This window comes from Squalius cephalus (genome assembly GCF_949319135.1).
Source record: "Squalius cephalus genome assembly, chromosome: 2".
In the NCBI taxonomy this organism is placed as follows: Eukaryota; Metazoa; Chordata; class Actinopteri; order Cypriniformes; family Leuciscidae; genus Squalius; species Squalius cephalus.
The window spans coordinates 9,386,845-9,400,191 of NC_137123.1; the positions used below are offsets into that span (position 1 = coordinate 9,386,845).

The 13,347-nt window shown below is 38.3% G+C and overlaps 1 protein-coding gene across 1 annotated transcript; it reads right to left on the bottom strand.

Moving 5' to 3' along the window:
• Window positions 1-886: 886 nt before the first annotated feature.
• Window positions 887-8,428, bottom strand: LOC307152702 (uncharacterized protein). The gene is made up of 5 exons (XM_079861544.1): window positions 8,210-8,428; window positions 8,033-8,126; window positions 7,822-7,867; window positions 7,223-7,479; window positions 887-1,421 (listed from the first exon to the last, which is right to left on the bottom strand). The coding sequence occupies exons 1-5, from the start codon at window positions 8,388-8,390 to the stop codon at window positions 1,364-1,366; spliced, it is 636 nt and encodes a 211-aa protein (XP_079717670.1). The 5' UTR covers window positions 8,391-8,428; the 3' UTR covers window positions 887-1,363.
• Between the last annotated feature and the right edge of the window lie 4,919 nt (window positions 8,429-13,347).

Sequence of the window (13,347 nt, forward strand, 5' to 3'; positions counted from 1 at the left end):
TATTAGTAAGACAATTGGTTAATTCCAATGGATATTTGTTATCATATACTGAATTTAAAAAAAAAAATTAAAAAAAAAATTACCAGTTAAACCAAGAGAGTTTGCTATTGTTCTTGACGCGATTCCAAAGAGTGTGATGTTACTCTTAAAAAACGCTGATTCCGTGGAAATCAACATGAACAATGATAACATTTTCATTGATAATCTTGATGCTTTAAAACAAAAATGTAGCAATAAGATTATAAGGAATGTTAAGATTATAATATTATAAGGAATGCTCTTGGTTCTGTGTCTTTTCCTGCAGCAAGATTCTTTGTCTTCTTTATTTGGTGAAATCTCTTGGGTTAAACATGGAAATAAGCCAAATAAGTTTTGTCAATAACAAAATTAAGAAAGTGTCTTACAAAATACTTCACAGAATTTATCCTGCTAAGCATGTTTTTGAAAGATTTAAACTTAATATTTCATTTGCTTGTGAATTTTGCACCTGTTTTTTCACTATATTCACTCAAGATTATTTTGGAAAGATTTAGAAACCTTTATTAATAGAAAACTGAAGTGTATGATGGAAATGTGTGTTTTTGATGTGCTTTTTTAATACTCAGAATGTGTAAACCATATACATTAAAAGAAGTGGGCTCAAGGTAAACCAAATTTTACACATTTTATAAATTACTTTACATTATAAGCTAAAAACAAAAAAGCAATGAAAACATGTAATGCATTAAAAGCACTGGATATGTAAAACAGTTTTTTTTTTCTTGCAGCTAATGCTAATGTTCTTGTGGCATTGAATAATAATACAAAAAGAACAATAATTCACAAGTCAACCACTAGAGGTCCTACCAGTGCTGTGAATCCAGTAAAAACACTACAGACTTAAATATCTTGAAGGTTAATCAGGTTTATTGAAGCACTGGTCCAAGTTGTAAAAACATACAAAGTAAAACAGGCAGAGAAAACTCTATTAAAATACATTAATACATAAAATGAAATACTTTTGCATTTGAATATTAATAAGTTGTGCAGATATCACTTGTCTGATTTCTAATCTTACACCCCAATCTGAAGAGCAAAAAATACTGAATAACAACAAACTCTATACTAACAGATTAAACTCAATCAAACTTCAAAAAGAAATTAAACAAGTAAGAAACAGACTTTACATCAGTCCAGCACACAGTTACTGTCTTTATCTCACAAAGAGTCAAAGAGAACAAATGAGTCTTAATGTGGGTGATGAACATGTTTATATTGGTTGTGGTCTGAACAGAAGGGTAAATTATTCCACAACTAAAGAATCATCCAACAATCGTTCATTAAACGACTGAACACAGGCTTTGTGTTCGCTGGTCTCTGTCACTCATTTGACACTGCTGTAGATCACTGATGCATCTTCCATAATCTGAACAGTTGATCGCCTAAACAATCAAAACAAACAGGATACCATTTCAAATGTGAAGTGAGAACTTTGATAAAAGAAATTAGGGACTGAACAGTGTGAATAGCCAGTCGTTAGTAATTATAATGCAGACAAAAGAAATGCATATTTAGAGCCATAAACCAGGCTGGAGAGGTGTGTATGTGTGCATGGGGAGACTGAGACTGAATGGGGATCGTTTGCACCACAAAACAATAGAGACAAAAGACTGAATAGATGACTTAGAAGATGACTAAACATCAGTAGCATTTTAGAGTCTAATCAAAATAAAGTCATATGACATGGTCTTGAAAAACATTTAACTAAATACAGAGTTTTAGACTTATCTTCAGGTTTTAAATATAAAATGATCAGACATGTGGCTTTAGCTGCAGTGCATTTCTAGATTGCTACAGTGCCAACTTCAATTTTATTTTCATGAAGATGTTTTATAAAAATAAATTTCTAATAACTTTACAAAACTTTGAAGCTATTTATAACAATTTTTTTTCATTATGTCAATAATTAATTCTACATTTAAAATAAACTGCCAGGTGTCAGCTTTCAAATGAGATCATACTTGTGCTTTTAGTGCAAAGGGATCATGAACTGTATCTGTTTCAGTTTGGGTATGTCATTTCTGGGGATTTTTCAAAAGTGGGGTTGCAGCTTAACATGTTAAGCTGGTACTGGTTAAGCTAGTACTGGTTAGGTTGGTACTGGTTAAGTTGGTGCTGGTAAAGCTGGCACTGGTTAAGTTGGTACTGGTTAAGCTAGTTAAGTTGGTGCTGGTTAAGTTGGTACTGGTTAAGTTGAGTTGGTTAAGTTGATATTCCCATGAGATTTTGTTTAGGCGTAATACTAAAAATAGACACTGGGTGACATACATTCCATTGAATTTAATTTGTATGCATTCTGCCGTAACAAATTACAGTTTTTCTCGATTGCTTAAACACTATAACCAGGCTTTTGAACTAAAATTTCAAAAACATAACGCCATTTATCAAAAAGCACACCCATTTCACTAATCTATAAACACTATTCCCTGTTTTGACACATGAATCAGATTTGTTGAACTGTCACTGCAAAACTCTACACACAAATCCCTTAATTTCTCATTGCTTAGACTATGTTGTCATTTAGAAAGCACTAGCATTCAATATTGTTCACTCAAGTCAGCACAGCTTTAGCTCAGTTAGCACACAATTACCCAAGTGGAAACACTAAGAGTCAAAATTTAACACACATCAATCAGAACCTCAATAGATAAAAGGGCCCAAATCAGTTTATTGCGTTTTGGAACAATGGATCCAGAAAGACATGAAGGAAGAGGGATAAGAATGAGGAGTAAGGGCAAGGACAAGAAGACAAGCAGTGTCAGATGAAATTCAAGCCACTCTAGTTGCCCATGTCTTTATCAATGGTATGACTATGAGGGAGGCTCGGCTACGAGTAAGGCCAAATTTGAGTCACTTTACCATCGCCTCGAGAACCTTCAGGGAGGTGTGGTGGCAAACAAAATTCTATCACTGAATAAGAGACAAACATTTCCAATAGTCTTTGATGAGGTTTATTTTCTTGCAAGAAAAGGCCAGCAGTCATACAGTCACACAGTGTGGCTGCAGAGTGTGACAGTGAAGGGAGGGCATCCTTTCTCCGTCTTGACTCCCAGAATGTTATCTTTCTTTATGATGATATTTCAACCATATGTGGAACATTCTTAGACATGTCCATCATATTGTCTCCTTGAGTGGAGGCCCTCCTGTCACGTCCCAACACTCTTTACCATTCCAATACAATTCGAATTCCATATTAGAATATGATTTGTGTGTGCTCTTTTACTGTCATATGAAGGTCACACACATCTTACTGTAAGTAAATATATATATAAAAAAATAGAGGAAAGAGTAAAAAAAAAAGAGTAAAACAGGAAAAAAAAAAGTTTTTGTGTGTGTGTGTTTTCTGTGTATGAATAAATATGTACCAATGTATATCCACTGGTTGTGTCTTTTGTGTTCATCAAGTGAAAAGGTTTGTTAGGGGGGGAACCACAAGCAACATTACTTACCAGTTTTGGAAATGTTGTTTTGAATTTATTGCACCAGTGTTTTAGACTATGTTGTAGTGTGTGTGATTTTGAGGGCTTGTGTGTCCTGTCTGAGGGCAAAGTTTGGTTTTTCAGCAAGAGTGAATGGTTTTGAGTGTAGAGCTTCATTTTGACCTGAAAATAGGATGTTTGGGGAATTGGGTGAGACGTTATGGATTTGTGTTTACAGTTTTGGGAATACGAGGCATAGTTTCAAGAAATGTGTTTAAGCAATCGAGAAAAACTGTAATAAATTTCTGTCCAAATATCACTTCTGTCACAAAATATCGAACCTTGAGACTAATCTTAAAAATAATATTTTTTAAGATTAGAAAATGTTTTGATCATCAATTATGAAACATGATTACGCCCAAAAGGGGCTGGTTAAATTGGTACTGGTTAAGTTGGTGCTGGTTAAGCTGGTACTGGTTAAGCTGCTGGTTAAGTTGGTACTGGTTAAGCTGGTACTAGTTAAGCTAGTACTGGTTAAGTTGGTATTGGTTAAGTTGCTATTGATTAAGATGATGCTAGTTAAGCTTGGTACTGGTTGAGTCGGTGCTGGTTAAGCTGGTACTGGTTAAGTTGGTACTCGTTACGTTGGTACTGGTTTAGCTGGCACTGGTTAAATTGGTGCTAGTTAAGCTGGTACTGGTTAAGCTGGTTAAGTTGGTGCTGGTTAAGTTGGCACTGGCTATCACTCATTTGACGCTGCTGTAGATCAGTGATGTATCTTCCACAATTTGAACAGTTGATCGCCTAAAAAAATCAAAACAAACAGGTGCACACAATATTTTAACCCAGATTATGTGATATGTGGTTATTTAGATGGTGCTGGTTAAATTGGTGCTAGTTAAGCTGGTACTGGTTAAGTTGGTACTGGTGAAGATGGTACTGGTTAGGTTGGTACTGGTTAAGTTAGTGCTGGTTAAGTTGGTGCTGGTTAAAATGGTATTAGTTAAGTTGGTCAAACATTCCAACAATCGTTCATTAAACGATTGAACACAGGCTTTGTGTTCGCTGGTCTCTATCACTCATTTGACGCTGCTGTAGATCACTGATGCATCTTCCACAATTTGAACAGTTTATCACCTAAAAAATCTAAACAAACAGTAGCACACAATATTGTAACCGAGATTGTATGATCTGTGGTTATTTAGATGGTGCTGGTTAAGCTGGTACTGGTTAAGTTGGTGCTGGTTAAGCTGGTTAAGTTGGTACTGGTTAGGTTGGCACTGGTTAAGTTGGTACTGGTTAAGCTGGTACTGGTTAAGTTGGTACTGGTTAAATGTATGCTGGTTAAGTTGGTACTGGTTAGGTTGGCACTGGTTAAGTTGGTACTAGTTAAGATGGTACTGGTTAAGTTGGCTAAGCTGGTACTGGTTAAATTGGCGCTGGTTAAGATGGTACTGGTTAAGTTAGTGCTGGTAAAGCTGGTGCTGGTTAAGTTGGCACTTGTTAAATTGGTACTGGTTAAGCTGATTAACTTGGTACTGGTTAAGATGGTGCTGGATAAGCTGGTAATGGTTGTATTGGTACTGGTTACGTTTTTGCTGGTTAAGCTTGTTTGGTTTGTACTGGTGAAGTTGATGCTGGTTAAGTTGGTACTGATTAAGTTGGTTCTGGTTAAGTTGGTACTGGTTAACCCTCTGGGGTCTGGGCCGTTTTTGGGGCCCTTGAGATGTTCTGACATGCCCTGACATTTGTGCTTTTTTCAGTTACTTATAAACATATTAATGGCAAAGGTGTAAATTCACTCTATAAAGCACAAACAGGGCTACAATAATATGTGAGCCACGTGTATGTACATGTTTTCATTTTTGAGAGAATAATGTTTATGCGTGGATATTGAAAAAACTAAAAACAAAAATTTCTGAAATAAGGCCACAAAACACATAGTAAATATGTGTCAATAAGACTTTTGACTAATGGATGTCCTCGCCTAGGGTTTTTTCTTCAAAATTATGTGAAAATAGTCTTGCTTTATCGTTCACATAAAACCATACATTGATATAAATTTATGTAAAACAGGTTTTACTTGGAAAGCCAATATGCGAGGGGGCGTGAACGAGGAGTGGTTTACACCGTAGAATACAATGTCCCACCCACTCTGCATAATGACTCTGCATAATTAGCCACTCATTCAAGTGTGACACTGACTGAGCCACAATGCAAGGACAAAAGATATATTTAGAAGAAGACTTATATTGACCATTTAAGATTTTGCTTACATCTATCTTGTAAATATGTTTTGCTATTTTATTAAAAACTTAGATTAGATTAAAAACTAGAAATTGCTAAACAAAAGCTTATTTGACGTGGCAGTATTCTACAGTAAAAACTGTACCCAAATCTAGTCAACAAGATGTTGTCTTTCATATTTCGCCTGACTGTAACGTTGTTTTGATGAAATATTAGGGCATATTGTTAATTTGCAGTTTAATACGTTGCTTATACAAATAGCCTACATTTTATTTCAACATATTTCAGTCGATTTTTACTCATCTCAGTATAGCAATACAGTTTGCTAAAACATCATCATTCATTCACACACGCGATTTAAATTTAAACTGTCTTTGCCAGCTGTGGTAAACAGCGCGCATCTCTGCCGTTCATTCATTCATAAACAGAAACCCACGTGAAGAAATTCGTGAAGGAAAAAAAACTTACTTGTATTCCTCAGCTCGCTCCTCGATATACCCGCACTTCTGAGGGACATTTTCCATTATTATTATTATTCCTCACAGCACTGCAAGACGGTGTAAACAAGTAATGATCTGAATAAACTTGTGTGTTTTCTCGAGCTGATATGAGGGCGTTCACAGGTTTGCAGGATTGCCTCAGCCATTTGCGTTTGAATAGCGCACGCTCTCCGTGGGCGGAGTCACATTACATCTGAATCAGCTGTAATTAGCTCGACTGGAATCGCTCTCTTTTAATACAGATTTCGCAAGATGAGAATATTTGTTTTTTATATAAATTACTTCATTTAAAAGAAGAGAATTCAAGCTTCATGCCTGTGTGTCAGTATGTCTGTTTGACTGAGTATTCGCTGAGCTACAGTTCATTTTCGGACGCGTTTCAGAATGGACTTTACTGGCAGAGAGAAGGCAGAACTCGCTTCGTGTTTATTTTTCTTTATTTGTCAAAAAGCACAACACTTTGTTTTTATTGTGAGTATACACAAAAAATAATACACATTTAACAGAATCGATTGATGTATGAAACTCCTATGGAAAATCAAAGTCAACAGAGTATTTATGAGTTTCTTTTACACTGATAAAAAAAAAGCGAGCTGGTATCGCCGGCGATACCGTCGACCTCAGGGGGTTAAGTTAGTATTGGTTATTTTTGTGCTGGTTAAGTTTGTGCTGGTAAAGTTGCATGGATTAAATTGCACTGGTTAATGTAGTACTGGTTAAGTTGGTGCTGATTAAGTTGGTACTGGTTAGGTTGCAATGATTAAGTTAGTACTGGTTAAATTGGTGCTGGTTATAATGGTACTGGTTAAGTTGGTACTGGTTAACTTGGTACTGGTTAAGTTAGTACTGGTTAAATTGGTACTGGTTATGTTGGAACTGGTAATGTTGGTACTGGTTAGGTTGGTGCTGGTTAAGTTGGTGCTGGTTAAGTTGCACTGGTTAAGTTGGTACTGGTTAAGTTGGCGCTGGTTAAGTTGGTGCTGGTTAAGTTGGTTCTGGTTAAGTTGTTTTTCTCACCTCACTGCAGCATCAGGCTGATGAACTCTTATATCGTCATATTGACATTCATTCTCCTCTGCTCTCTTCGTCTCTGTGTTTCTGTGATGTTGGACAGTTGTGTACTGGATCTCCTCAGTATCTCTGGATTCAGGAGTTTTTCCTCTGAAACTTCTGGGTTTCACACTGGCGTACAGAGCGTCATTGGCTGAATCCGGTTCAGAAAGAGGCTTATCATGGACTGAAACGCTCTGTGACGTGTCAGAATAGAGATCATTCTGAAATACAAGAAAATGTGTAATTATTAAGACCATTAAATCAGTGTGATCTGAAGTGTAGATTCTCAGTCTAGAACAGTTTGCCTCAAACGTTTAAGATCAAGTATCAGGTTAGAATGTTAAAACAATAAATATATAAGTATTCTATTAAACCATGGAAAAATTAGTTAAATGTTTTCTTCAGTGTTATTTTTTAATGAATTTTTTCCTGGACTGTGTTGATAAAGACTTTGATAACGTTAGTTTCTCGTCAGTTCGTACAGTTACAGTCTGAGACACAGATTACGGCTGATCGACTGATTTTCTGCTTCTGTAAAGTCGTGTTGTGTTTGGATGATTTACCTGTTTCACTGTGTGATCTTCAGCTTTAACACTCCTTTGTTTCTTCCTGTTATAATCACAGACATTAACAGCATATGGACGAATGTATTAAAGTAAGAGAACATATGAACACTGTTTTTAAAGATTACTAATAATCAAACACAAATGAATAATTTCCTTCTACATCAGTCCAAAAGTGTACTTGTACAATCACTGCAGTTTTTTAACTCACAGTATAAACAGGATGATGATGAAGATGATGATGAAGACTAATCCTCCAGATGCCGCTGTGATCACAATCACATTCCCACCAGCAACATGATGAACTGAAAGAGGAATATCATCATGATTAACTCTCCAAACTGATGAATGATGTGAAGATACAGGAGTGTGTTAATAAAAGCTTCACCTGTGACAGTTACAGCGTCTGATCTCTGAGATCCATGTTGATTGTGAGCCTGACAGTAGAAGCGTCCACTCTGTAGTGCACTGAAACTCTGTCCAGATCCAACAGCTGAGGGTTCATTCTCCTTAAACCAGCTGAAGTTCAGAGCAGGAGGGTTTGAGTCACTGGTGCAGTTCATTACCATTACACCAAATCCACTTATCAACACTGAGACGTTTCTGGGAGGATCTAAAGACAAAAATGAAAATTCACAACACATATTAGAAAATTATGATTTTAAAGTTTTTGAACATTGTGCAGGTGATCATTAACTCACACATGACGTTTAAAGTCACATTATCAGAGTATTTCCCTCCATGTTCATTGATGGACTTGCACTTGTATTCTCCACTGTCATCAGAGCTGATCTTTGAGATGTTGTAGATTCTTCCAGATCCTACAATCGTTCCTCCTTTAATCCAGCTGAAGTTCAGAGCAGGAGGGTTTGAGTCACTGATGCAGTTCAGAGTCACTGAATCTCCCTCCACTATTACACCAGATCCATTTATCAACACTGAGACGTTCTTTGGAGGGTCTAAAACAGAGACATATTGATACCATTAGCAATCATATTAAACTTGACATCACAGATGTTTTGAGGATTTAATGTCACAGTTACTGGACCATCATTAACTCACACATGATGTTTAAAGTCACATTATCAGAGTATTTCTCTCCATGTTCATTGATGGACTTGCACTTGTATTCTCCACTGTCATCAGAGCTGATCTTTGAGATGTTGAAGATTCTTCCAGATCCTACAATCGTTCCTCCTTTAATCCAGCTGATTTCTGCAGGAGGGTTTGAGTCACTGATGCAGTTCAGAGTCACTGAATCTCCCTCCACTATTACACCAGATGGACTGATGGACGCTGAGACGCTCCTGGGAGGATCTGAAACAAACAAACAAACAAACAAACAAACAAAACATTAACAAATAAAATTTGACATCACACTTAGTTGAGACTTATAAATCACAGAGTCACTGAATCTCCCTCCACTATTACACCAGATGGACTGATGGAGATCACAGGTTTCACTGGAGGATCTACAGATGTCAGGTAAAAGTATTTATCAGAGACGGCTGGTGGAAAATGTTCTAGGAAAGGCTGCAGTTGGTTATTGTTGGACAATTTCAGCAAACATCCCAGTTTAATTTTTCACTGTTTAATGCTCAAAGTTAAAGAAAAAGTTTAAGCAAAAAAGTTAACAAGGAAAAACTATTAAGACTAGAATTTGAGAGGCTTGAAACATTTGAAATACAGACAAATGTTTTACCAAGTTCTGGATCTGATTAAGTTTGAAGATTTTTTTTTTACTTTTCCTAATTTACAATGAATGTATATAGTGCAACTGCAAAAACTGAGAGGAAAAAAATACATGTTACATTTGTTTAGAGATTTTTTATATACAACTACAATTTTGATACTTCTTTTCCTTGCTCCTCCGTCCTCCAGCCTGTGACCCAGAAACTGATCAAACTCAGCATCTTGAAGGACATCTCAATTCTCTCCATTCCCTTCACATCACAATCATTTTATTTATGCTTTACCTTTGCAGTTTATATAAATTATATATCAAACATTTATCAACAGGGCATCTTGCTTTATCTTTATTATTTATGAATTTCTTAAATAACCAAACTTTAACAGCATAAGGGCAGATCCCTTGATCGCAGCTGTTGATGCTTTGAAGTGACGCTCCAGTGATCAAGAATATTCCAATATACAAATAGAGCGCTTCTCATTTCTTATTTGTGTATCCTCGTTTCCTTTCCTCGTGTCTCAGTTCCACCCCCTGTAGTGGTGCTCGGTTACTCAGCGGTGAACACAGGGATTGTGGCAAAGGGACGTAACTTCTCCCTTCCCTCCTTCAGGGAACGGGGGTTACATTAGTAACTGTAGTATTTAGGTGTACTATCATGAATGATCAGACTGAGCTTTGCATACCGTGCTTTTATTACTCTGCAACCATATACACTCTCACTCCCAAACATAGTGAACATATCCCTCCGCCTCTCACGTATACCAACTTTATGACGTAAACAGTATGTGCAGGTTTACTGGTACGATCTGAATGTTACATCACTTCTTTTTTTTTTTTTTTTTTTTAACTAATGAACTCAGTTGCGTTATTTCCTCTTCTACTTACTTGAGTGATCAACAACTAAACATTCACTTGGTCTGCGATCAACGGCAAGACATGAAAATAAACAAATAGATTGCTTCAGTATAATAAATCAATTAAGTGCCTACTCAGTCCATTTTATAGTCCATGACAAAGTCTCTGAGGTACTGTGGAGGCTGTCGGTGCCTAGCAGGGTATCTTGCCACCACTGGGACTGTGTCAGCAGTGACTTCATCATCTTCTTCTGTTGTCGATGTGTCACACAGGCCAGGGTCAAGCTTTTTGAAGAAGGATGAATTTCTTGTCACTCTGTGTCCATCCCGCTCAGCAGTGACCATAGAGCCTTTGACTGTGGTTACTCTATACGGCTTGTGGTTGTATGCTGCTGTGAGTTTGTTGCGCCTGGGTTGAGAGCACAACACAATGTCACCAGGTTGGAGAGGGTAATGTGTAGCGTGTCGGCGAGTGTCAGAGTACAACTTCATTTTGGCCTTGGCCTCATGGTCTCTCCTGCGGAGATCCTTGTCCAATCCGGTGGGTGTGCTCACAGAAGGCATCTTTGTATTTATCCTGCGTTTGAGCAACAACTCAGCGGGTGATGTTGTTGTTGTGCTGTGTGGTGTTGAACGGTACTCACGCAGGAATGTGTAGAGATGCTGTTTCCAGGGGATGTTCTTCATGTGGGCAACACGGAGGCATTTTCCAAGTGTTCTCATAAACCTCTCTGCAGTGGCATTTGCCTGGGGCCACAGTGGTGTGATCTTTCGATGGTGAAATCCCATGTAGGCTGCAAACTTGCTAAACTGTTCACTGGTGAATGGGGGGCCGTTATCTGTTTTCACAGATCTGGGGATGCCAAACGTGGAAAAGATTTTGTCTATGACAGGGATAACAGAGTTTGCAGAGGTGGAGTGTATGACTTCCACCATGGGGTATCGGGAGTACTCATCTCCTGATGTGCCTCGTGGGCAAGCTGAAGTACTCTGTGCTCAAGTGATGAGGGAATAACGATTCTGGATCCCTTAAGTATTATGTCATTTTCGTGTGACACTGTGAGCTCGCTTTTCACATGTTCATACTGTCTTAGCGCAGAGTCTTTTGTGACTGTGTGCCATGCATTGTTGCATATGAGAGCGCTAACCTTTTGTAATGTTGTATCCTTGAGTGTCTCAGACTTGATTTCATCCAGAGTCATCGCTTTTGGTGTGTTGCTCTGAACGATGAAGCTTATATATTCTTCAGCTATTTTTGTGGCACGGGTGTTTTTGGTAGGTGTCTGTGCTGGGATTGGATGGCGGGACAAGTAGTCTGCTGGATTATCAGTCCCTTTCCTATATTCTATTTTGAGGTTGTATGGCTGCAGCCGGAGTCCCCATCGCTCGATGCGGGCAGGTGGCTTGGACCTGGGGTTGTTCCAGATGAGTTTGAGCGGCTTATGATCCGTCACCATTGTGAACTCTTTGCTGTAGATGTAGAGATGAAAATGTTCGCAGCTCCATACAATTGCGAGCGCTTCACGCTCTGTTTGAGAGTATCTCCTCTCGACGTCACTGAGTGCTCGGCTTGCATATGCGATGACGTGTTTCTTTTCTTTGTCTTTTTGCAGCAGTATTGCCCCTAGCCCAACTGGACTAGCGTCGACGATGAGCTCTGTTTCTCTGTTCGGGTTAAAGTATGCTATCGTGGTCTCGCTGGTGAGACTCTCTCTCAGTGTGCCCAGTGCTGCATCCTGTTCTGCGCCCCACTGCCATGTCGTGCTCTTCCTCGTGAGCTTTCTGAGGGGCTCTGTTACCGTGACGAAATTAGGGATGAAGCGTGAGCAGTTAGTTCGCCATGCCCAACAGACTTCTGCAGCATCCTTCGGCTTTTTGGCTTGGTATATGGCGTTGACCTTCTTGGGATCTGCTGAGACACCGCCAGCGGAGAAAATGAAACCGAAGAACTCTAGTTGCGTCTTGTTGAATTCACACTTCTTTCGGTTTAGTGTGAGGCCACGTTCTTTGAGTCGCTGGAACACGGCTGTTAGGCTCTTGTCATGATCAGCCTGCGTCACTCCGTAGACGATGATGTCATCGCTGAGATTCTTCACCCCTGCGATGCCCTGAAGTGTCTGATGGATTGTGTTCTGAAACACCTCCGCGGCTGACGAGATGCCAAAGTACACCTAACTATCTGACGTTAGCCAGGCTACCAATGGACATTGTCGAGTGAGATTTGCATCGTGAACCCTGTGCTGTGGTTATAAAGGAAGCGATCAGAGACACTCCCCAAGTTTTCGCAGAGGAGCCGAGTGGTGCTCAACGTCAACGGGACGTAACTTCTCCCAGTTGAGAAAGACGTACTGTTAAATGTATTAAAAATGCATTAAAGTATATTTGTATTGTACTAAAAACTAGGGCTGGGTAAAAAAATATCGATTTCTCGATTTTAATCGAGTCTCATTTTTACGAAACCATATTGATTCTTAAATCCCAAGAATCGATTAGTCATCCTGTTTTCAGACGATGAATGGATGGAACATTTTTGCGCGCATCCCATCCAATAAATCGCAATCATCTTTGTGCTTTGTTATTATTGATATGAAACAAAGTCTCAGATTTAAAATTACATACATTTTCTTACGAAATTCAAAAACATAATTTTTGCCTGGAGAAGTGGGTATACTCTTAATTTTTTTAAGCGTCCCAGCAAAGGATGAACGCTCTGTGTTATAAACAGTGACATGTAAGACAAGTCTTGTATATTAGTTCACCCCAAAATGGGCCAGTATAGTATTTGCACATTATCATTTAACTTTTGCTGCTTGACTTCACGGAGAAAGGATCATTATGAAATTAATATTAGCCACAGAAAAGGTGCAGTTTTTGCAATTAATACTGGCTTTTAATTATTTATTAATACTAAATAATTATGAATTTTGAGTGACTATTCCTCAGTCCATCCACACATGAAAATTGGACAACTGTTGAAGGGAT